The 23,365-nt window shown below is 42.0% G+C and overlaps 1 protein-coding gene across 3 annotated transcripts in view; it reads right to left on the bottom strand.

The window, feature by feature from the left end:
- Positions 1 to 1,423: 1,423 nt before the first annotated feature.
- The window catches only part of LOC134642907 (serine/threonine-protein kinase D3-like), a 53,905-nt gene continuing 31,963 nt past the window's right edge, over positions 1,424 to 23,365 (bottom strand). For 2 of the 3 annotated variants that reach the window (XM_063494989.1, XM_063494990.1), the window contains exons 3-18: positions 22,944 to 23,082; positions 20,648 to 20,779; positions 17,641 to 17,798; positions 15,229 to 15,418; positions 14,902 to 14,979; positions 13,604 to 13,778; positions 13,012 to 13,135; positions 11,921 to 11,998; positions 9,295 to 9,571; positions 5,304 to 5,356; positions 5,117 to 5,189; positions 4,920 to 5,026; positions 4,481 to 4,642; positions 4,269 to 4,367; positions 3,503 to 3,946; positions 1,424 to 2,848 (exon numbers count right to left, since the gene is read on the bottom strand). In XM_063494989.1, coding sequence (XP_063351059.1) covers positions 2,675 to 2,848; positions 3,503 to 3,946; positions 4,269 to 4,367; positions 4,481 to 4,642; positions 4,920 to 5,026; positions 5,117 to 5,189; positions 5,304 to 5,356; positions 9,295 to 9,571; positions 11,921 to 11,998; positions 13,012 to 13,135; positions 13,604 to 13,778; positions 14,902 to 14,979; positions 15,229 to 15,418; positions 17,641 to 17,798; positions 20,648 to 20,779; positions 22,944 to 23,082 — 2,463 coding nt within the window. In that variant the 3' untranslated portion in view covers positions 1,424 to 2,674. The remainder of the gene's footprint in view (positions 2,849 to 3,502; positions 3,947 to 4,268; positions 4,368 to 4,480; positions 4,643 to 4,919; positions 5,027 to 5,116; positions 5,190 to 5,303; positions 5,357 to 9,294; positions 9,572 to 11,920; positions 11,999 to 13,011; positions 13,136 to 13,603; positions 13,779 to 14,901; positions 14,980 to 15,228; positions 15,419 to 17,640; positions 17,799 to 20,647; positions 20,780 to 22,943; positions 23,083 to 23,365) is intronic. The other variant, XM_063494992.1, reaches the window with a different exon arrangement.

The following is a 23,365-nucleotide window of genomic DNA, read 5'->3' as shown; positions in this document are numbered from 1 at the left end:
TGAGCTCACTGTTGTGCAGCAGCCATTCACAACGAGCCCATCGCTCCTCCGGTAGAAATTAAAAGATTCGGTTACATGTGGTGGCAGTGGCGGTGGGGTCGCTGCTGCCAAAACAAGCAGCCGCCCTCCAGATGAGCGGCGATCGGGTTCAGGACTGGTAATTAAATGATCATTTCCAAACATCCTGCTGCAGATTGCTATCAGCTTTTCCTCTGATTCATGGTGTCCCTCACTGAAGGGTCTGACTAGTACATTTGGAAGGGATTGCATGATTTCATTAAACCTGTTTTGAGCGAAGACGTTTGAAACGTTTATCACCTTGAATCTGCCACCGGCATCCAAAATTTTAGAAACACTTGTGCTTTTTAAATCCTTGAGATTGGAGCTAATTCACAATAGATAGATCAGACTTTGTGTGTAGCTTAAACAGTCCACCCCAAATTCAAATTCATGCTACATCCAACCAAAATATGCATGTACACGTTGCCCAATTTTAAGGGGAACTTGTTCAGAAAAGACCTGCCTTCGATTCAGTGCAGTGGTTATTTAGAATTATTAAAATAGTAATTGAAAATTGAAAAAAAAAAAAAAAAGCAGCAGCAGTAATGTATTGACCCAAAACTGATCCGTTCCTCAAGAAATCCACAAACCTCACTGCGAGCAGTTTATAAAAGATCTACACTGAAGATCTACAACCTTCATTAATATTTGTTCCACAGAGCATATTATTTAACTGAAACAAGTTAAAAATAAATGAATAAAATAAAGATTTGTGTTAGTCTTCATTAATTTGGTCAGATTTGGTATGGACACAGTCGAATCTCAAAATTTGACAAAATCCCCCCCACATGAACTTCACGTGTTCTCTCCATGTTTGCGTGGGTTCTCTCCAGGTACTTGGGCTTCCTCCCACAGTCCAAAGACACGCAGTTAGTTGGGTTAGGTCACTTGGTGATTCTAAGTCGGTGTGAATGGCGGTCAGTCCCTCTGTGTGTTAGTCCTGTGACCTGTCCAGAGTGTACCCTGCCTCTCACCCAACGGTTGCTGGGATAGACTCCAGCCCTGAACTGGATGAACTAATAATTATTTTGCATATTTAAATCTCTGGCTCTCTAATTACTGCTTATTTATAATTATGGTCAATTAAACTCACACTACAATTTTTCAAAATAACAACAAGCCCAAATAATCTGATTTTTTAAAAACATTTTGCCCACATAATTTGTGGTGAGAGTGCACTTCCTATGACTGATAAATGAAGGCAAAGTTTTTGTGTTGAGACTGCTCAAAGCAAATGCCTGAAAAACTCTATGGAGTAAGTCAAGACCTGCGAAAACGTCCGCCTGTTTTTTCCACAGTGCTGGAGCCTCATCTAGAAGACGACTGGCACAGGAACAACAATGACGAGTCACCCGAATTTTGCCGTTCATCTTTAATATTTTCATCCACATGACGAAACATTTCTTGCAAAAATATAAAACGTGAAATAAATTCTCAGGCTGGAGTCAGATCGGGATTGACGAACACGTTAGAGTTCAGAAAGACAAAGGAGACAATAGCAGCTCGATTCTTCTCAGCTCTTCCAGAGTTTCTGAAAAATACTCACGTTTGTTCCTCTGCAAAAGTTTCTGCCATAGAGCCACATTATTACAGGTCGGAGACGGTGATGTATATACCCACTTAACTTTAATATAACGTCTGCATCAGTCACCAGCTAAAATAAATCTGTTAGCAAAAGAGTTTCTTTAAATAGAAAAACTAACCAACTCTACTAATAATTAATGGTACATAAAAAAATATTTCTTATTTGAGTCCAGGAAGTGTTCATTAAATAAACTTCATACTTAAGAACCATTGTTAGACGCAGTGCCAGCCTCAAGTGGCCATTAGAGGAACTGCAGGTCTTGGAACGTGGCATTGATATTGTTTTGATGCTTTAAAGACCAAATCTGTTCTCAAAACTAGTCAGATAAAAGTAATTTAATCTGCAATGAATAAACGTTTTGTGGACTATTTGGCCAACATTCATTTTCTAATTTTAAGATTGTAATTGCAGCCTCGAGGGAGCGCTAACATAGCTTCAAACTTTTGCAGATGATCAAACCGAGACTTACTGACAGTGAAATTCTCATGAAAAAAAAAGTTTCACAATAGTGCAAAGACATCCCAACAAGAATAAAAACTACAGTCGGAAGAGAGCGCTTGTTTCTTGTGAGTTCCAGTTAGTCACAAAAGACGACATTAACATCTACACAGCTTTTTAGAACTAAAATGTAATGACCACCTGCTAAAACTGAGCTGATCTCAGCTGAAAAAGTGAGTTGAGTCTCTGGTTTGGTTTTGGATTAGCCCTTCTAAGGCTCTGCTGGCAGTGCTGACGTATGTTGAAGCCCCAAGTTGAATTCTGGGAGAAAAAACACGATGCTTCCGTGTTTCGGCTCTTAGCGTCCGTTTGTTTATGGCTTTGTAGAAACGAAAAAGATAAAATATTTGAAAATTTTTAATTCTCTGGACCTGAATTATCGCTGCAGTGAGCTGCCTGATCAGCGTGTCCTCGTGGGTCATCACACGCCATCAAGGGGGAAAGCCTGTGGCCTACACAGGGACGCTTCTGTCAACAGTTTCCCGGGTTTGAGGCTAACCCTCTTAAGAGAAGTCAACATGGTCGAGGCCTCTAGGGGTCCTCCTCCATGTCATCCAGGTTGGGCGACATGATGAAGTGTTTGGGGTAGTGCAAGCCTCTCTCGTCAGCGTATTCCTCCCATCGGGCGTCGTCGCTTTCGTGAGTGATGTATCGCTCACCTCGCCGTGTCTCGAACTCCCTGAGGTCCAGCCAGGTCTGGTAGTCCTGGACGATAACGACAACATTAAACACTTTTTTTATGCTCAGCTTTCACTCCATCTTAGACTGCTACAGGAGCTTTGCATGATTCATTGCTCAAAATAATCCTTATTTATGTTAGACTGGACCAGTTCATCCTCCATTTGAAACAAGCCATTATAGCTCCTCCCCTATTAAGCCAACTTTCTTCTGATTGGTTGCCCCTTGGCTGTGTTACATGGCCATAATAGGGAAATCTGCTAAGAAGCATGTCTATAAGCCTGAGAAAATCTATTGTTGTATATTTGATATAGAGGTCAACTGTCCCTTTAAATCAGTAATTTAAGGTATGATTTGATCATTCAAAAACAGAGTTAAAATAATAACTTTATGTCCTGCATCACAGACTGTACACAAAAGATGGACACAGCTTCCAAGTCTAAAACATAAATATGAAGCCAACGTGAATCTGCATTCATTCTAATGGCCAGCAGGGGGCGACTCCTGTGGTTACACAAAGACTAGTGAATGAGAAACCAGGCTTCGCCCGTCTTGCTCTATGACCTCATTACATTTTTTCCTAAAGGGGGGAATAAATGTTTTACTTTCATTAAATCTTTATTTACTTTAATAACGCTCGTGCGATACTGCAGACTCTTCTAAAGAAAGCAGTTTGGTTACCTGCAGCCAGGGGTGGCTCAGCGACTTGTCCACGCTGTAGCGCTTCCTCATCTTCACCTGCAGCAGGTTATTAATCAGGTCTTTGGCTGTCGGAGAAGAATAGTCAAGCGGCGTTAAAACACACAAATTGTTACAAATGTGAACATGAATGAACCCAAGTCCAGATGTTCCCTTACCCTCTTCTGAGATCTCCTTCCAGGGGTTGGCTGGGTACATGAAGGCGGCATTCTGGATCTGGTCATTGATGTCCTCGTCCTCATTGAAGGGAAACGTCCCGCTCAGACTGACGTAGACGATGACGCCGACCGACCACATGTCCAGAGATCGGTTGTAGCCTTTGCTGCGGAGCACCTCGGGCGCCAAGTAGGCCGGAGTGCCGACCACTGAGCGGCGGAATGACTTCTCCCCGATGATACGAGCGAAACCAAAGTCGCAGAGCTTCACCTGGTTGAGAGGGGGAAAAAATGCGGCATTAATCCACTGGCTCTCCTGTGAGTTCCTCGTCCTTCTAATTTATAATTAAACAGAAGGTAGCTGTGGCGGCGGCTATCGTTCTGCTCTGGACCCTTGGTGAGATCAGTACTATGAAAACTTCTGGTTCTTGTGGTCTGCAGTGCACTGGTGTGGAGTACTATCAGACCGAAAGACAAGGCTCCCTGGAAAGCAGCTGAATGACATCAAGGACCAGCACAATAGCAACCAAGTTGCAACCAATTGCAGCACCTGGGTGAGCTGCCTCAGTGTGGGAAAGTGCATTTGTACTAACCTGAGGAAACGGCTCTGCAGAGGCCAGCAGGACGTTCTCAGGCTTCAGATCACAGTGGACGATGTTCTTGAAGTGAAGATGCCTCAGGGCTACCAGGATCTGCAGACCCAACAGTCACAAACTGAATGACTCTTATCAGACATCCACATAAACCCTGCCTAAGCAAACAGACAGAAAAGTGTCTCCTTCCGCCTGAGCTTCCACATTCTCACCTGTGTAACCAGGAACTTGGTGAGCCGTTCGGGTAGCCGGCTCTTCTCGCTGGATAAAATCATCTCCAGCATGTCGCCGTGAAGCTTCTCCATGACCACAAACACCTGCTCGGGCGTCTCAAACATGCACTCCAGGTTAACAATCCCCGGATGGTGGAGGTTCTGTCACACATAGGAGACAATCTGTGAAAACCAGATTCCAACTGGAGCAATCTAATGAAGTAATTAACAGTTTTGTAAAGATGTTATCCATTTTTTAAAACTATAAAAAGGATTCCTCAAACATGATGCTCGATTACATCTTCAGCCTCATTCTAAATATTGTTTGATCACTGCGTTCATCGTGGGAAGCCGAGATTGTGACAGAGATTAAAATTTGATTGATTGTACAGCTCTAACTTAATCTCACATTAAATTAATAAAGCTCGCCACGTCTCACCTGAAGTATGGCCACCTCGTTCCTCAGCTGGCTCTCCTGCTTAGTAGGAAACCGCATTTTGTCGATGATTTTGATCGCCACGTCTCTGCCGGTCTTTCTGTGTTTGCCTGCAGAAGATGAGAAAGGAGATCACTTTGATTGTTTGTAATTGCCTGTAATGCATATAAAATATGTCTCATTTTAACACGACCTCTCACCTCCATAAACAATCCCAAACTGTCCCGAGCCGAGGACCTCGTCAGCAAAGATCTGATACACTGAGCTGATATCCTGAACAGGACAGATTAGAGCACTTCAGACTGTGAGAACATCCCTAACTGTGTTATAAGAAGGGACAAATCTGAAATAAAGAGAAAAGAAATCTGCTTGTGTGTGATGGCTTACCACATTTTCTTGTATCTGGGAGTTGGACACTGATATGCTGATTGACAGTTCCTCTGAGAAGACACAAAATAAAATACATATTTATATTTAAAAAAAAGTGAAATATGCAGGTATTTAAACCCCTTCACTTACAGCAAACATGTTTTTTTTGCCCAACCTCCAAATCATTAAAATCCAATTTCCAACATTTCCTTGTTTATCAAAGACAGAGGTGACGGGAGATTTCCAGCTGGGACCAAACATGCGGATTTCTTTGTACACCGCACAATGAAAAAAGCCCTGATGACGTTTCCAGCTGCGACAACGATCTCCAAATCGTTTTCCAGATCTCACAAGAATAAAAGCCTCTGTTTCCTGTCTCCTCCTTTCATGTGATGGGAGCATTAATTCAGGCTGACACTGAAAGCCGACGGCGCGTTCTGTGCAAAGAAAACTGATGAGCTGACATCGATTTCGGATCGCTGCCCGGGATTTGATCGGGTCACCCCTCTGCGATCAATACCTGCAGTCTGATGTAGATAGGCAGCCTGTTGATATTTAGGTCACCATGCAGAGCTGATGTAGGTTTATCGAGCAGTGGGAAGCACACATCTGCAAAGAGTGCTGAGGAATTTTGACCCAGGGATGCAATTCTTTCACTAGAGGCCTGAGAGTTTGACCATCCGAAACATTCCTAGGACTGCACTCCTGCACACCTTGTGACATTTCCTCCAGTGACGTATCAGATCAAACATACAAAGTGCAAATGCTTGTTTCTGTTCCTCTACATCAGACATTGAACTGGTGCTAAGAAAAAAAACCCCATCATTTTGTCTTTAGATTTAGAGACTCACCCGAGAATAAACTAATAGCATGTATTATAATATTATAATAGCAAATATATTAAAGTTATTGCACAAAAACAGCTGATTCTGAGGGGGTCAGGTTGCTGTGTTTCCATGAAATGAGCCAAATGAAAGCGATCCAGGAGCAATTTGTTGGCAATCTGCATTTTCCAGGAAGATGGAGCGTCATGTCACAAGGCAAAAGTGAGAACATCAAGTTAACATTTTGGATCCATGGCGTGGAAATTGCCAAGAGCTTAATCCGATCAAGAATCTATAATCAATATTTAAAAAACCAAAACAAAAAACAGGTAGATAACCAAGAGCCCCTACACTGCGATCACCTTTGACCGCAGGGATGGATCAGATTTGAAAAAAGGGTTATTTCTGTAAATATTGACTCTTTTAAATTGACGAAATGCTTCTTCCTGTCTAAATCTGTGTGATTCCTGCTGTTCCCTAACAAAGACAAGCCCCGCCACTGCAAGTTTATGTCGCGTAATCATTCGTCAGGATAGAATAACATTTCATAACAATACAATAACAACAATAAAATGGTTGGACCACTGGAAAAAAAAAAAAAAAAAAAAAAAAAAGGATAACATCACATGAAGTCTTTTAATGCTTCAATAATCTTCACAGAACACCACACGACCTGTAAACGCAGCACCAGTGTTTGCATGCCTGCTGATCACTTCCATTTATATAACTTTATTGACACTAATGCATCTGCATCAGAGCAGTGTCATTTCTTTCCTTTTTCTCTTTTGGGTGGGGGTGGATTTCCCTCGGTTATACATGACTATAAAGGTCCAGTGGCGGTCTGTGTGTCTATGAGGTAATAAAAAAAAAGTGGTGTTACATCACCGGTGCATTAACTTATTGATGCCATGATTTCAAAAACAAAACATCCATTTTCAGGAGGAAATTGAAGCTCCGCATTACTTACTCAACAAGTGGAAAACGCCACTGCTGACTGCGTCCCCTGAAGCGCCGCACTTTTATAACACACCAACTGTGCTCAATAACAGCTAATGCTCTTTTACTTTAATTCCACGAGGTGCATTTAGGTGCTCTAATTTAAAGGATGAAACTTAAGACTCTTATTTTCAGACAAAGAGACAGTTTAACCTGAGATGGATCGGAGCTGAGATGAAGCAGAAAATCCTCTGAAATCCCTTCAATCATGTTAAAATGCCAGCAGACGGCGTGTGTCTGTGCGTGTGTGTGTTTGTGTGTGTTGTGTAACGGTGGCCTCCTAAAACAATATTTGGAAGCTTTTCGCAGGCAAACAAACAAACGCACGTCCATTAAAACATAAAAAGTCTAATCTGATTTCAGAAGCGACTCCATTACTGTATCAAAGGGCAAAGATGGGCATTAATATAGTGTGCATGAACCTCACTGGGTGTGCCTCCATTATCAAACATCTGCCTTTTATTACATAAAGATAAAATTTAGAAAGATATTCCATCTTTCTAAAAATATACAGACTGAATATAAAATAGAAAGACTGTGTATACACATCGAGACTGAAGTGCACCAGCTCAGTGATGCAACAGCAGAAAGGTCGTCAGAGGTAGAACAAACCATAACAACGCTTTTCAAATTACTACTACTACATGTACAACAAAAGTAGATGCAATCCATCAGTGGAAATATCCACAGGTTTAAAAATATGTCTATAAGTATACATACAATGGGGGAAATAATTTATCTCCTGCTGAATTTGTAAGTTTGTTCATTTACAAACAAATGAACAGTTTCTGATTTTTACAATAGTTTCATTTAAACAGAGAGAAACAGAGTATCAACCAAAAATCCAGAAAGAACACATTACATAAAAGTTAAATTGATTCGTGTCATTGAGTGAGGTATGTATTTGATCCCCTGTAACCCAGCTAGAGTTCCTGCTCCCACAGACTGGCTGTGAGCCAAATGGGCACGCAGATTAGAGTTAGTTAATCAATTACAGATACTCCTGATCTCTCCTTGTTGTGTATAAAGCACACCTCGCTAAAGAACCGGTTTCAAACATTCCAGCCTCTCCACCACTACGGACAAGAGCAACGAGATGTCAAAGAACAAGACTGGAACAGACTACAAGACGAGCAACACAAAGCTCAGTGAGAAGGTGATAAATGGGAAATGAAAGAAATCTAAAATGACCATCAGTCACCCTCGTTCTTTAGCTCCAAACAAGAGCTTGCCTGATGAGAAAGCTGGCGGATGAGCCCAAAACTACACAGGAGAAGCTTGTTAATGACCCGAAGGCACCAAGAAGACCATCAGTAACACATTCCCGCAGTCAAGCATGGAGGTAGAACCATTACGCTTTGGGACTGTTTCTGACTGTACGGAACGACTTTATCACATTGGGGAGCCAATGGACCATTACAACTTGGAAGAGAACTGATGGTGCTTCCTCATTTCCAATCATTTAATTTAGCTGGAATGAACAAGCCAATATGAGTGTCATCTTATTGGGTTCACATTTTTGATTGGTTGTCATTCCTCAAGAGGTTGGGTCTTATGTAACATGAATAAATGCTGGACTAATTCCTCAAATATTCTGTTTTTTTCTTTTTACACGCTTTTGAACCATAGAGAGAGTAAAAGAAAGACTGGTGTAGCCACCATGATCTTGGTTTGCAAAACCTCGGACTAAACAATGTCACAGTCGCCATCTTGGTGTTTTGAATTGTGTCTGATAAGCCACTGGTTAAATCTCAATTTTTGACCTTAAAAATGACAATACTTCACAAAATTAATTCGTAGTTTGTTTTTTTCAATATGACCTGCAGCTAGCATAACATATCTACTGAAGTCATAGTTAAAAAAAAAATGAGAATGTTCCATTACAGCAAGACCCAGCGCCCCCTGCTGGCCGTTAGAAAAAAAATGCAGGTTTATGACGCTTCTTTATTTATTTAGGTTTTCAGCCATTCAGTTCATGGTAGTATTGAGAGCTTGAAAAGAAGATGACTGGACTTCTTTGGGGGGGGGGGGGGTTTGTTTGTTTTGGCTATTAACTTCTACATTGGCTTTTCAGACACAGCGGTCACATTTGTATTTTTTTACACAAAACTGAATTTCCTGCTGAAGGTACAGAAGGAACAGGCAAAACCAAGAACAGGACCAAAGACTAAAGAGGGTCCGTTACTCACTGTGATCCTTCCCCTGGCCTGGCCCCGTGCCGACGCTAGCCTTGGGCGTGACGGGCATCAGCGCCTGCCGGATGGCTTTCTCCCAACTCTGCCCTACATCCCGTCCCACGCCAGATGCTGTCAAAGCTGGGTTGTGGTAGAGGCCACCGTTGTCCTCCCCGACGTAGTACACCATGCTGCCTGTGATGATCTCAAAGCAGTGTGGGTTGCTACCCTGAGGCAGTCTGCCAAAGTCTTGCGCCGGCTCCACCTGCAGGATCTCAGACAGGGGGATCTCCTATGGAATAAAAAAGAAAGTTTAAATCCTGGGTCTTGTGGATGAAGTAATCTAAAAAGGTCCCTTTAGCCTGAACTTGAATTTCGGCACTTATAGAACATATCTTCTCTGATTTTTGTATTTTTTTTAAGAGTCAGAATCATCCATGAGGTCTTGAAATTATCCAGAGGGCTCCATCCTAGCACCTCTCCTCTCCTTGCTAAAACTAAGACACTCTTTGAATGTCAGTGTTTAAAACTTCTCTTCCTTCCTTTTCTGGCAGAGTGCAGAAACCCTGCACCCCTCCACAAACCCTTAACCATGCCAGATCAAACATTTCAAAAAGAGCGATTGGCTCAGTGGTGTCTCCGCGCTCCTCGGACTCATTTGAACATTTTGCCAAGTTCACCCCGAGCCACGCCCTCCCATCACCATCTTTTCATCCTCTGATTAAAAGGCAGGACGTGCCTTAGAAGCTTCGGGCACTTGGCAGTGTGGCAGTGAGCCAAAGAGGTGGCAGGGAAGCGACCCGACATCTCCAAAAACCACCACAGATCCCCCACCCCCCAACCACCCCACCTCCCTGGCCTTGTGCTTCATACCTCCTCCCTGGCTTTCTCTTCAAAGGAGGATTTCTGCTGCGCTTTGTGCTAAAGGTCAACAGGTCGGCGGCAGGCGCGAGATAAAAGGACGTGAGGTATGAGAGAGGGAAGTGATGGAGCTGCAGCTGAATTCAGTGATCACAGTTTTCAAGGAAATTATTTAGTCCAACTTGGAAGTTCAAAATTGGATTAAAAAAATAAATAAAAGCCACAGGTCTGCACTGTCATTAAAAACACATCGGTGAGCACACTGCTGCTCTGGCTGCTCATTACACAGCTGAAGTTTACAGGCACTCGTCATGGGCATAAATGTCGTGGTAATTTGGGTCTTTTAGTGACTTCTTTGAACTGTTGCTTTTCCAGTTAAATGATTGTGCAGCATGCATCTTTAATGACTTTAAAAAACAAGAATTATGAGCTTGAATTTATTTTGGATTTTTTCTCATTCACACATGGTCAAAAGTCTACATACGGGCTCAGATATAAACATCACACCCAATATTTAGCAAGTTGACCAGAGTTGGTAGCCACCAACAAGCTTCTGGTTCAATATGAATATTTGACACCTTTTATTGGCAGAATTGGTAGAGTTCATTCAAACTGGTTGGTTTCCTGGCATGGACATGACTTTAAAGCATAGCCCACAAATCTTTAATGGGGTTGAGGTCGAGGATTTGCGAAGTCCATTCCAGAAGCTTAAATTTAGTGTCTATCTGTAGATTTGAAGTATTTTTTGTTTATTATTTCATCTACTTTGGCCCAGAACATGATGTTACCTCCGCCATGTAGGTTTGAAAACCTCACCTTTACTTCTGAAACACCTCTTATCACTGTGGCTCTTTATCTCGTATAAATCATAAAGTTTTTCTTCAGCAGTTATTTGGCGTGTCCATGTGGGCAGCTGGAAATTTTAGTCAAGCTTGACGGTGCTGATTTTGGAGAGGGGGCTTCTTTCTTGGTCAGCAACCACACTCAGTCTAGTGATGTAAAACTCACTTCACTGTGGACAGTGATGCTGGTGTTCCACCAGTTTCCAGTTCATGGCAGGCTTCAACCTTGGTGGTTCCTGGGTTGTCCATCATCCGAGGGTGACAGTTTGGGTTTGTCTTCCAGACCTCAGCAAAGTGGTGACATATCCAAACAACAATTTTTTGAACGATGATCTTGAATCTTGGATGACCTTTTTAGATCTTCACTGAGTTCTTTGGACTTCTCCATGATTTTGACTATAGGTCAGTCCAATGAGTGGTGTCAAACAAATCCTTTTATGCTGGCAAAGAGGAACTACCAGTTAAAGTCAATTGTGATCACCAACAGTTAACAGGCCTTAGCAACGTGAACTTAAGACATTGTAGAAACGTCAGCACCACTTCTTAAAAATATTTGAGTGAGTGAATATATATATTTGTCCTTGGATTAAAGAAAGTCTAAAATCAATTCAAACGTATGCACCCAGTTCTTGTTCCAATCACAGTGCGCCTGGCAATTCAATGTCAGTGTTGGTACAACAGATATTTTTAGTGTTTCTTTGCCACCTTTCTTTAAATATATTAAGTTACATTATCAACACAGAGCTTTCAACCAATGATAGACAACCTGCTCTTGGAACAATTACAGTGGACAAGTAGACAGTGATGTGTGTTAATGTCTTATGAGGTTCATGCTGTGTTACGGTATGAACCCGACTCCCTCCAGCTCTTCTCTTCACGTCGTTGCTTTGTTTGGCCGAGCAGCTGAAACTAGATCCGGGGCTCACCGGGTCTCCTACCTTGTAATACTTGGCTCCACTTTCATTCTGAAACAGAGTCAGACTCTTGCTGTCCAGCCTCCAGTAATGTCTCTTCCTCTGCAAAGACAAAACACGTCATTAGGGAGAATGCTTTGAATCTGAGTCCAGAGAGAAAATAAAAATCTTTAAATTTCTTTTAGTTTCCAGTAATCAAAGACTTTCCTCTGAGGTTTTGAGTGATGGATATGAATGGAAGTATCTGAAGTACATGAAACCTTTTCAAACAGTACTATATATAGGACAGAGTCTTTTTATTGGCCAATAATTTAATTCCCTGGATGACAATAGATGTGTTCTCATGATGCACTTAACTGGTAGTCATGCTCTACACATGCTCTACATTTGCATGTAGAGCATGTTTCCAATTTGTGTGGATATATTAAACCAATAACCAAAGCTCAGTGATTAAAATGGATTTAATAATTTCTGCACTGACTTGATGAAGCACCTCGAACTTTCAGACTGCAGTGCTAAAGCTGACGTAGGTTATCAGTGCCCCGTGTTTGTTCATCTCCAAAAACTACCAAGCTGAAATTTTTGAAATTTGGCAGTGAGGTGGAACAAATAAAAAAGGAAGAACGTTTGAAATTTTGGTGCAGATTAACATCACTTTTATTACATTGTCTAAATACGACGCTGGGATTAGTGACGGCTTTGCCTTTCTCCCAGTGGTCGTCCAGTTTACACACCTCATTTAACTCCTACAGCGAAGCACATTATTGAAAAACGCTATTCACATTAGCCAATTAGTGCTTACAGTGTAATGTACAACATTTTATATTTGCATTGTGTTTCATATATCTTGTGTGTGAATATTGCCTATAAATGTTTTAGCTTTTAGTGTTTGTGTCTGTTTTTTGGAATTTTTTTGCTGCTCCTAAGAGCTTTTAGCCGAAGCCAAAGGATTAGACTGGATTGATATTTTTACTTAATTAAAAAATTATTTCAGATATTTCCTGCTTTTGTTGTTGTTCCTGCAAACAGACCAGCTGTGTTTATGTCAGGCACCCAAAGGCCTAAAAAAACTCAAAAGACACCTTAGTCTGTCTGTGTTTTGTGCTTCATCTCACCAGGTTGTCACGGTTGGTGTAGTGCACCAACCAGCCTTCTTTAACCACTGTGGAGCTTTTTCTCTTGGTGTGTTTGATGGACTGGACCACACGCATCAGAGGGATGTTGCTGCTGGTCGACGGGCTGCGTGAAACCAAATAAAAACATGCAAAGAAGCATTTTAAGGAAAAAAAGCCCACACAAAAATACGATACTAATGAGAATGTCAAAGATTCAAATAAAAAAATTAAATGTATGCAAGTCTTTGGAGGAGTTCCTTCTTTTCTGTTCTTTAAAGCCAGCTCTATGCTCTCTTAACATTAAACAGACTCGTTTGTTGTAGATTTCGGTTACAAACCACATGAGGGTGAGCCATGCTCGTGGTTTATTGCTGACGGGGATAAAAACATGCCATCCAACACTGGACGCCACTTTGAAATTGTACCGTATATCCGAGAGAAATTGAACCTGTTCACATCACACATATCATGATCTCTCTACTTATGACAAAGCATCCAATACTGAGGCTCAATAGATTTTCTCATGAGGATAAATTAAGATTTTTATAATGCTATTTTAAAGCCCGTCACCAGTTCCATTCGTCTGCTTCACCTGATTGTTCTGACCGTCTCGTCATCCTTCTCGCAGTCTGTGCAGGGACCCTCGAAGAAGATCTTGTCTTCGGTGGACTGCTCGTCCTGCTCGTCCATGCTGTGACCTCCATCGCTGTTCACATCGCAGTCCACCTCCATCGTCGCCTCTGAGTCCACACCGGGACTGGCTGGCTCTGAAGAAACAGGAAAAACAGGAGAGTCTGGGAACAGGTCTTAAAACTTCCAGCCCAAGATTTCACTGAGCTGCAGTTCCTCTAATGGCCAGCAGGGGTTGGGTGTATAATGCCAAAGACTTGAAATGAAAACACTTCCCAATCCAATTTAAAAAATAAAATGGTGTTATGGGGTGACGGGCCTACAAGGGACCAAAAGGAGATTAAAAATACTCTGACGTGATCAGTATAAAGTCTGAGCTCTGCAAACGTGAGATTTCTGTCTCCTTTATTTCTTATATAGACTCTTCACTCATTTCATTGTCTCGTAGAGCAGGTCACCCACGGGAAAATCATTGTTAGGGTAATCAGGGAGCGAAATGAAGTCATTTTTTTCTTTTCTATCAAAATAAACTTAATGTTAAGAGTTTGGTAGCATCAGTGCTGCAAAATTAGAAATTTTCTGACATCACTTTGAACTCCGAGAACCTCAGTTGAGGGTTTTTTAAAAATATTTTCTGCCTTGAGCGCAAGAAATTCTGTATTGCAAGCTGCTCTTTAGTGCTCAGGGGGAATGAGCAAATAAAGTTTTGTGTTTTCTAATTTTATTTATGTAATCTTTTATTATTTTCTTTTGAGTTCTTTTCAGTGTTAGTCAGTCATTTTAATTATTATTTAAATTGCTGTCTTTTATTGTTGTATGGAGGGCATATGTTCCAATGAATAATAAAAAAGGAAATCAGATATGGTGTTACAGACAAACAGTAGCCAGGGTGGGAACCCATTTAACTGTCCATTTAACGGTTTTGTTTTAGCCTCTGGGCACAACTGTGACTGTTTTATGGAATCTGGTATAGCCAACTTCCTGTTCCCTGCGCTGGTCAGAAGAACCTAATCGCATAAACTGTCATGAGATGGCAGCTGACGGCTTTGAGATTGCATTTCCTGCTTGATCTTCTCTACCTGTATGAAACCAAAGTGTCCTCAGCGGTCAATAAAAATCCAACAACAGGAAGAAACTAAAAAGAGTCCAAGAGCAAATCTCCCGTCCTTTGCCTACAGCATCAGAATCTGTCTGCAGATATTAAATTTTGCCCATCAAAGGTTTCAGATGATTAAAGCGGTAAAAGTGAAACCGACTCACCTCCGTTAAAGTCGACCTCGCCCAGGCAGTCTCGAGGTACTTTGGCTGCACATCTCTTATGGCAGTTAAATTTACAGTCTAAAAAACAAACATACAAAAAACATATTAAACATTTTAAACTTCTTGAATAACCATGTGACGAAGAGTAACCGATGGTTCCTACAGAGTACTGCAGAGTCTCTCCACACACTTCACAGGGCGATTAAGAAGAAAGTGAAGGAAGGTTAGGACTTCACAGCAGATTGAATATCTTTGGAGTTTGGACTGTTGGTTTCTCTATTTTCTAAGTCTTTCCTGTGTATGTGTGTTTTTGCGTGTGTGTGTCACCTTTGCATTGCAGGCCCTGGCGGAAGAGGCCCTTCAGCAGGCGTTTGCAGAACTGGCAGATGGTGGGACGGGTGTAGGTGTGGACGGAGAAAGTGTGGGGGACTTTCACCCGACCCAGGACCATCTTCTCCATCCAGATGGGCCGGCCGCTCAGCAGGGAGTTGCGCTTCATGGCGCCCAGAAGAGGGCGCTGCAGAGGGGTGGAGAACAGAAACAAAAATGCGAAGAAGAAATAGGATTTATTTTTCTGTTTATGCTCAGATTTCCAAACAGAGAGCAAACTGACCGATAACACTTCAGTAACTCATTTTAGTTTGTATTTAAATTTGTTCTTCATGTAAAAACAAATCATTAAAAGACATCACGCTTAGACGCTGGTGGAAGAAAGTGCTTAATAATTCCTACCCTTATCTACAGTATCTTTCTGTAGGGCACTGCCATCCTGGAATAGACGACTTCCACCAGGACAGAAATGTTTTTCATTTTCATAAAATCAAAAAGTGATCATTGAGAACAGCTTTAGCTTGAGTTTCAGTGACCTTTCATCTCCCAGCAGGGCTTCCAGATCCTCTGACTGATGAGGTCAAGAGTTCAGATTTTATCTCAGTTCTTCTGCCTCTGGCAAAACTTCAGTTTATAGTATTTTGTATGGATACAGAACCAAGACAGCCATCTGTGAATTCAACTTTCAAATATAAACAACAAATGATGCCGTCTTCTTTTTTCTCTCCATTTTTATGCAAGTTATTTTATTAATTACCACAAACATCCTGAAAGAGGCAATCAGCTGAATCTGGAAACAGGCGAGCCTGTTATGTTGTTGCGCTCATGCATGCACAGCTTCACGTGGGTGCTGGCAGACTTATCTACTGATTATCACAGTAAAGGTGCTCTGTGTTCATAATGTGAACAAGAAGCACAAATCTGTGCTGAGGTGACTCACTCTCCTAGCATCATTTACATTTAAGGGAAAAGTATTAAATTTAGTTTTCTTTGTTCTTTTTAAATGCACTTTATGAGGTTTGCAGTTTGCCCTCCTGAAACTCCTTCTAACACGCAATCTGCTGGAGCAACTCGCCCAGCTTGCGGGTCAACAGCATGTTCTTGTTAGTCTGAAAAACTTTAACTCTTTATAGCAATCTACTGACCTCGAAGGAGAGGTCAGAGGTCAAATATATGTGAGAATCATAGTTTCTGAGCTATGAGGATTTTTGTAAACCATTATGTTGGCCGGAAGCTTTTGGTGGATGTAAGCCAAATTTTAAGTTTTATCAGAATTCATTTAAAACTTTTCAAGCTATCGTGTTCACAGACAGAATAACACACAAGCACACAAACGCTTCTAAAAACATGAATTAGTGTAGAGTTTGTTCTGCGTTCCGCTGTATGTGTCTGGATTGAGCTGCTAATGAGTCAGAGTTAGGAAACTTTAAAGGAAACAAGTCCAACATAAGGCTAACACGGTGACACACAACTAGACACTCTCACGCCCACATCTAAAGCCAACTAACACTCAATTAACCTAACGAGCGAGCGTTTGGACTGTGGCGGGATCACCCAGCTGATCTTTAGGTGAAAGTTTCCCTCGTTTTTGGTATTTGATTGATGGTTTTTTTTTTTTTAGTTCTAACTAAAAGGAAATGAAGGGAGTAGTGAGAGCTTAAGAGGTTGATCTGAAACATCAAATTTAGAGATTTGCTCACTCATCGTGAAAGCAGCGCACAGACAAACTCTTTTCCATCCACGAGAACAAGAACAATGACTGTCCTTGTACAGCATGCAGCTTGCAGGGCACTGTCCTGGCAGGAGCAGGAAGCATGTGACACAATGGGCCTGAATTAGTACAGAACAGTTGGATAATCCACCTTGTCACTTCACTGATTCGCCACATGTGCGTGGACCTCTAGACCTCCTAACAAAGTCCAAATTATCTGAAATGTCCATGAAGAAAGCAAGACTTCTTTAGGATCTGCTGCCCGAGCGTGATCACACATCGGGTCTCTTAAAGGAACAGTTTCTTTCTGGGATCTGTAAAATCTAGCTTGGCTGCTTGTTAATCAATCAGACTAACTGATTGCACAACATGCTGCTCGGGTCCACTCAGGTCAGATACGTATGTGGGTCTGACTGTGCTCGGGTCCCCCTCTGATCTGTGTGCTTGCTCAGCCTGTGAGAATCTGACTGTGACTCTCTCTGCTTGTTGGCTTGAACCGGATGGAAAAATCAAGTGGTTTGCCTCGAGCCATCAGACAGAAAGTGCATGTGTGTGTATGTGTGTGTGTACTGGGGCTGGGGCTGCACAACTGCAAGGGAAGTCTGTGCATACATTTTAACTCTTTCAAAAACAAAACAAAAAACCAACTAAAATGAATACGACTACAGAGTGATTTCATGTGAGCGCAGCAGACCCACCTCCTCCTGCAGTGCCGGGCTGAAGTCAGTGGAAGGTGGACGAGCGACAGACAAGGTGGCGCCTGGCAGGGAGACGTTTGACAGTCGCCTCTTCCTCACGCCGCTGCAGTTGTTGGGGATCTTGAACGCACACCGCTTGTGGTAGTTCTGTCCACATCCTGCACAGGAGAGGAATCATCGTTAAGATTCACAGTTCAACTGAAGTTCTGATCCCGAAGTTAATAAAGGAACCGAGTCCGACCCATGGCCTTTAGGAGACACCCCCGGTACCTCCAGCTCTTCCAGGATGAGACCAAGGCCCTCCCCTGGAGGCATCCTAGTCTCACCCTCTCTCTAAGCCAGAGCCCCAACAACAATCGAGAAAGATCATATCTATCATTCATATCTATGATTTCATTCTTTTGGTTTCACAACCACAGATGAGGGTAGAAACGCAGATAAACCTGTAAATCAGCAGCTTTGCTTCCATGTTCAGCTGCTTTGAATCTCTGGCTCTCTTCCACAACATGTTTTTTATCCTGTCTTCCTTCTTTCTCTCCCCAACCAGTCGCAGCGGATGGCCGCCCCTCCCTGAGCCTGGTCCTGCTGGAGGTTGCTTCCTGTTAAAAGGGAGTTTTTCCTTCCCACTGTTGCCAAACTGCTTGCTCATAGGGAGTCGTATGATTGTTGGGTTTTTCTCTGTATGTATTATTGTAGGGTCTTCCTTACAATATAAAGCGCTTTGAGGCGACTGTTGTTGTGATTTGGCGCTGTATAAATAAAATTAAATTGAAAATTGAATTGAATATAAATGTCTGGTCTTGTGCTGCAGGAGGGTCATTTTGAGCCTTTTGTGGCTAAAATGTGCTGAGACTAAACCTCAGGAATGCAGATTCTTGATAAAACACGGCAGGGCCAAAGCAGAGCATGAACCTTTTATTTTTCTTACCAAGGAAATTTTAACCCTTCAGACAGGCCCCGGCTTTTAAGTCCTTTCTGTCCATTTTCTATGCAAAACCAGGTTACTCAACATCATTGGCTTATATGAAATATGGATACGGTTCAGTGAAGAAAATTTCATCCCTCAAATTAACCAGAGTAGGGTCATGCGACGACAGCACAGAGTACCAAGTTTATAGCACGTCTGGTCAACAAGCTGTATTCAATTTGATGCCTGCTCACAACTGGAGCACAGACTTCATGAACAATCTGTCTGTACGAGTAAGGCCAAAGTAAGCCCCATTATTTATCAGATAAATGCATTAAAATGTGTCAAAGTATTAATTTACTCTTCTAAAGGTTCATTTATGCCCAACAATCTTCTCATAGCCAAATTATCTGTTTAAAAACACAGAATTTATTGAGTCCAGGATGTGGTTCAGAAAGCTGTTTACAACATCAGAAGCTTAAATGTGCAGGAAAAAAAAGCTAAAATTTTCTTCCATCAAGGTTGTTTTTCTATTTTTTTTCCTGTTGCTTCAGGTTTGGGAACTTTTCATTTTTAACCATTTCAAACGTACAAGCGGAAGCCAAACATCAGCTGCTCGGGTGTCTCTCTGCTCGGCATCACAACAGAGCGCTGAGATCAAAACATTAAAGACGAGGCTGTCTGAAAAATGACTGCAGGAAGTCGACGAGCCGCTGCAGCTTTAAAATCAGATCTAAAAACCAGTGTGTGAATATCTGAGTGTGTGTATGTGTGTGTGCCTCTTTTTTTCTTTTTTTTTCCTCGAGGTGATGATTTGGTCAGCGCGGACGTGGTGGAAACCCGAGAAGCCACCACGTGTTACCTCAGGGAAAATAAAACTTTATGAGACGTGTTAAAGCAAACATGACATCACTGTGAACTCTGATGGAGGTTTAAACAGTCGAGTTTTATAGGTTTGAAGGTCCAGTTATCGGTCACTCAGAGGGAATAGCACGCAGCCTGCCGGACCTCTATTACATCCCTGCTGAATCACTGACATCACTTCCCATCATAATGTTTAAATAGTGAGGAGCCTATTTTAATGCACACACATCCTGAAAATGATTTCTGATGACTAAATCTGAGACTTTATGCTCATGATCGTTAGACTGCTCTTAGCAGGCCAAGCGAGATATTCCAGATGCTCTTTTTCCTCTTTAAAATTTTCCAGTTCCTCCTGGGAGAATAACCCAAGGTGTTCCCATCATCTCTCCAGTGAGTCCTGGATCTGTAACTCTGGGTCTTCCTATACACCTACAAGGTAGGTGTGCAGGAAGCCCCAGATCACCCGAGCTGGCTTTTTGGCACAAATATATTTGTTTGTGGTCATTTTTGGGGCAATTTTTTGTGTGAATTCATCTCCAAAAAACTCATCTCTGGCTCTACTAGAGCAGCTTTGCATGTTTCATAGTTCAAAATAATCCTGTTTATTTTATAGGGAGCCTTGGTGCAGTCCCTGTTTTGTTTTATTCAGCTCCTCCGTCTGTAAGGCCACCTGTCTCTTCCTTCCATTAGAAAATGTTTTGTGGGACTAAATGTTCCGACCACCCTTCCTTGAAAAGCGTTTCTGGGAATAAAAGTTCCTGGCACGGAGAGCTCTATCAGACCCTTCGCACATCCTCCATCTCGAGTATGAGCTCTTGCCTTCCGGCGGGAGACAGCGAGCCTAAAATGCAGACTGAACTCTTTTAAAAATTTATTTTTGCCCACATCCATTAAGCATTTAAATAACAGCTTTTTTTATGTTTATTGGTTCTTTGTGAAGACAGTTTCTGCCACAGCATTTGAATCTTTGTCCCCTTAGAAAAAATGGTCAAAGTACATCACAGCATATCAGAGGAAAGGTTCTGAGAGTTAGAGCTGTGGGACTAACCCTCTTCCTTGAAAAGAGATTCCTGGGACTAAATGCTCCCGGAATAAAAATACCTGGGATGTAAAGTTCCTTGGACAAAACTTCTAGCCACTGTGTTAGAAAAACAGTTCCTCGGACTAAAATTTCTGGGTTCTCTGAGCGGAAACGGACATGTCAGCAGCCTAGAAGCTTCCTGAGCGCTTCCTCACCTTCACATTTGAGTCCCTGTCTGACGAGCCCCCACAGCATCTCCCCGCAGTCATCGCAGAAGGCCGGTGCCTTGTAGGAGTGAACGTACAGAGTGTGAGGTCGGATCTGGAAGTCCTCCTCTGTGGCGAGAGCTGAAACAGAAACACACACGCAGTCAGACTATGACTGTCTATGTGGGAAGCTTTCCACCCGCGCCAGGAGATGGTCCTCCAACACGATGATGCTCGGGCTCTGAGCGTGAGCGTATCAGAATTACAATCTGACAAATGATTTTATCGCTAGAAATGGTCACACATACACTAAACGTCAATGTTTTGTAACCCCAGAAAGACTTGCCAAAGTAGAAAGCCTCACGTGGAATAGTTGTACCCTGAAGTATTAGCTGAAGTTACACAGGATTTAAAATATGCAAGTAAAGAGAAGAGAAAAGTGTTTAAATGAGGACGAACTTTTCACATGTCACTCTTCAAGCTAACACACAAAAACATCTTGTTATTGGATGTGTTCTTTGCATTTTCAACCTTTAATTATTGCATTTTTTGAAAATGTTTCATCTACTTTAAATGTAATGTGTATGTACTACATATATACACAACCACACAGACCATTTTGTGCTGCTTGTGTGTATAAAAGCTGGAAAACAACTCAACCGAGCAGCAAGAATCACACTAGAGCCGGTTTCATCTTGATCGCTTGGCGCTCTGGTAGCAGCTTGAATGGTAACAGTGAAATAAACCAGCTGAGCTCTGCAGGGTTTTGCAGCAGTAGCAGCGAGAGGTGCACGAGGAGGAGGAGGAAGTGGTCGTGGGTTTGCACCCTGTGCGGTTGTGATATGTTTTCACCCTCCTGTGTAATTTAAACCTGGCGCGGCTCTGCGTCTGGGTGTTCGGCTGTAAAGGTGTCAGTTTTAGTTTTCACAGCCCAACCTGTTGACACAATTCAGGAAGTGACAATCCTATGCACAATATTATGTTTAGAGCAAACGGGGGTGACCCAGGGAGGCGGCGCTGGCGGAGAGGAAACGAGATCTGTGCCAGCCTCATTTTACCCGGAGGATACGAAACTGATGCAAAAATACATAATAAAGATACAATTTAAATGTTTAAAACTTACCTTTGACTTCAGTGTGAAACCAAATACATGGTTAGGCAAATTTGAAGATTCATTTAATAACGGACCGTGTTTTTCATTAAGATATATTTTTAAAAAATTATTTTATTCTTACTGCTGATTTTAAAGTTAATCTATTTATTATTAGCTGGAATCATTTTTGATTCTTTTTCATACCTTAAATGGTCCTGAGCTCCCAAATATTAAACCATGATTTATAGAAAGTCCAAAAAAAGAAATCCCACAAAAAACAACATGCAGTTGTAGGTGTGTCTTCTGTTTTTGCAGCATGCTTTCTTTCTTTACTAATGCTTATTTCATTAATGTCTGTGCATCTTTCTAAGCTGTAGCAGGCTGAGATCTCAGGGACATCATCTACTTGTCTGAAAATTAAGAACTTAAAAACTGGGAAAGACTCAGCAGCTACCAGAGGAGGATATACAATGATTATTGACAAAAATGTAAAAGAATGTTATTTATACAGGACATGCTCAAGCATGAAATTCAGAAGAGAAAAAAGAGAAACCTAAGGTACACTCAAGAGAACAAGACAAGAATCTTCTGTACAAGATTCAGTCTAAATAGAAACACTAATAAAAGCACTAATGGGACAATAAAAGCTGGACTCTCTCTCAGTCTGTTTCTAAACACTCCAAGAAGAAAAATGACACCATTTCAGAACTGAAAACAGGAGAAGAAGAAGTTGAAACAGGAAACAAAGCAGTCACGCATGTTTTCGGCATTTTGTTCAAATGCTGCAGCGATCTTGCTCTGTGCCATCTCAGCATCTCCATCCTTGTGCATTGATGCATCGTGTAGACACTGCTACATGTGTCAGGTTACAGAAATCAGGAGGTGTACGACGAGTCGAAACGCCACCACAAATGCACCATGGGCCTGCAGCTGTGACGACATTTAGCATAAACTCCCTGCAAGGCCGCAAACTGGCTGGCACGGGGTGATGAGTTACACCAGATCAGCTACATTTAAAATTAAACTCTGACGGGGCAGGATTGGTGTGATGGGTTGTGGATGGGTATGGCTGGAGTATTTCTGGCTATGTATGCACACTTGATTTCCTCACTATTTGGAGTTCTGCATGTTTGATAAATGTTTTTAATTCGAACATTATATCCACCAGCTGATGGAAAAAAAGAAAACTGACTAAAATTATTAATTCCTTACCAGAGAGCACCACCTCAATCAGGTCGCCCTCCTGGATCTCCTCAGCGGAGGTCAGACGCTGCAGGATGTTGTCCGAGCTCAGGTCGTGACGGAAGAGCAGGATCTTGTCGTACATCCCAAAAAATCCACATTCAGGAAACTGAGGAGGGAAAAGGGGAGGTGTTATTGCTCACGTCCGAGCTGCAAAAGGTTAATGAAAGAAACGGCACAGACACACGGGTAGTGTTAAACGTGCTGCAGTGTTTTAGGGACTCTAGGTGACTGCATTTGTGCTCAGAGAGAAAACTGATCATTCCAAAACACCGGGCTACAGTTTGAAAGAACAATTATCCAGAGAATTAAACACAGAAAAACAGAAAGCGCTACATTCATGCAAAACTCATAAAAATCAGTCAGGCACAGTCGTAGCCTTATGGTGGTTT

This window comes from Pelmatolapia mariae, linkage group LG15 (assembly GCF_036321145.2).
Source record: "Pelmatolapia mariae isolate MD_Pm_ZW linkage group LG15, Pm_UMD_F_2, whole genome shotgun sequence".
Classification (NCBI taxonomy): Eukaryota; Metazoa; Chordata; class Actinopteri; order Cichliformes; family Cichlidae; genus Pelmatolapia; species Pelmatolapia mariae.
This window is presented reverse-complemented; position numbering and strand designations above follow the sequence as displayed.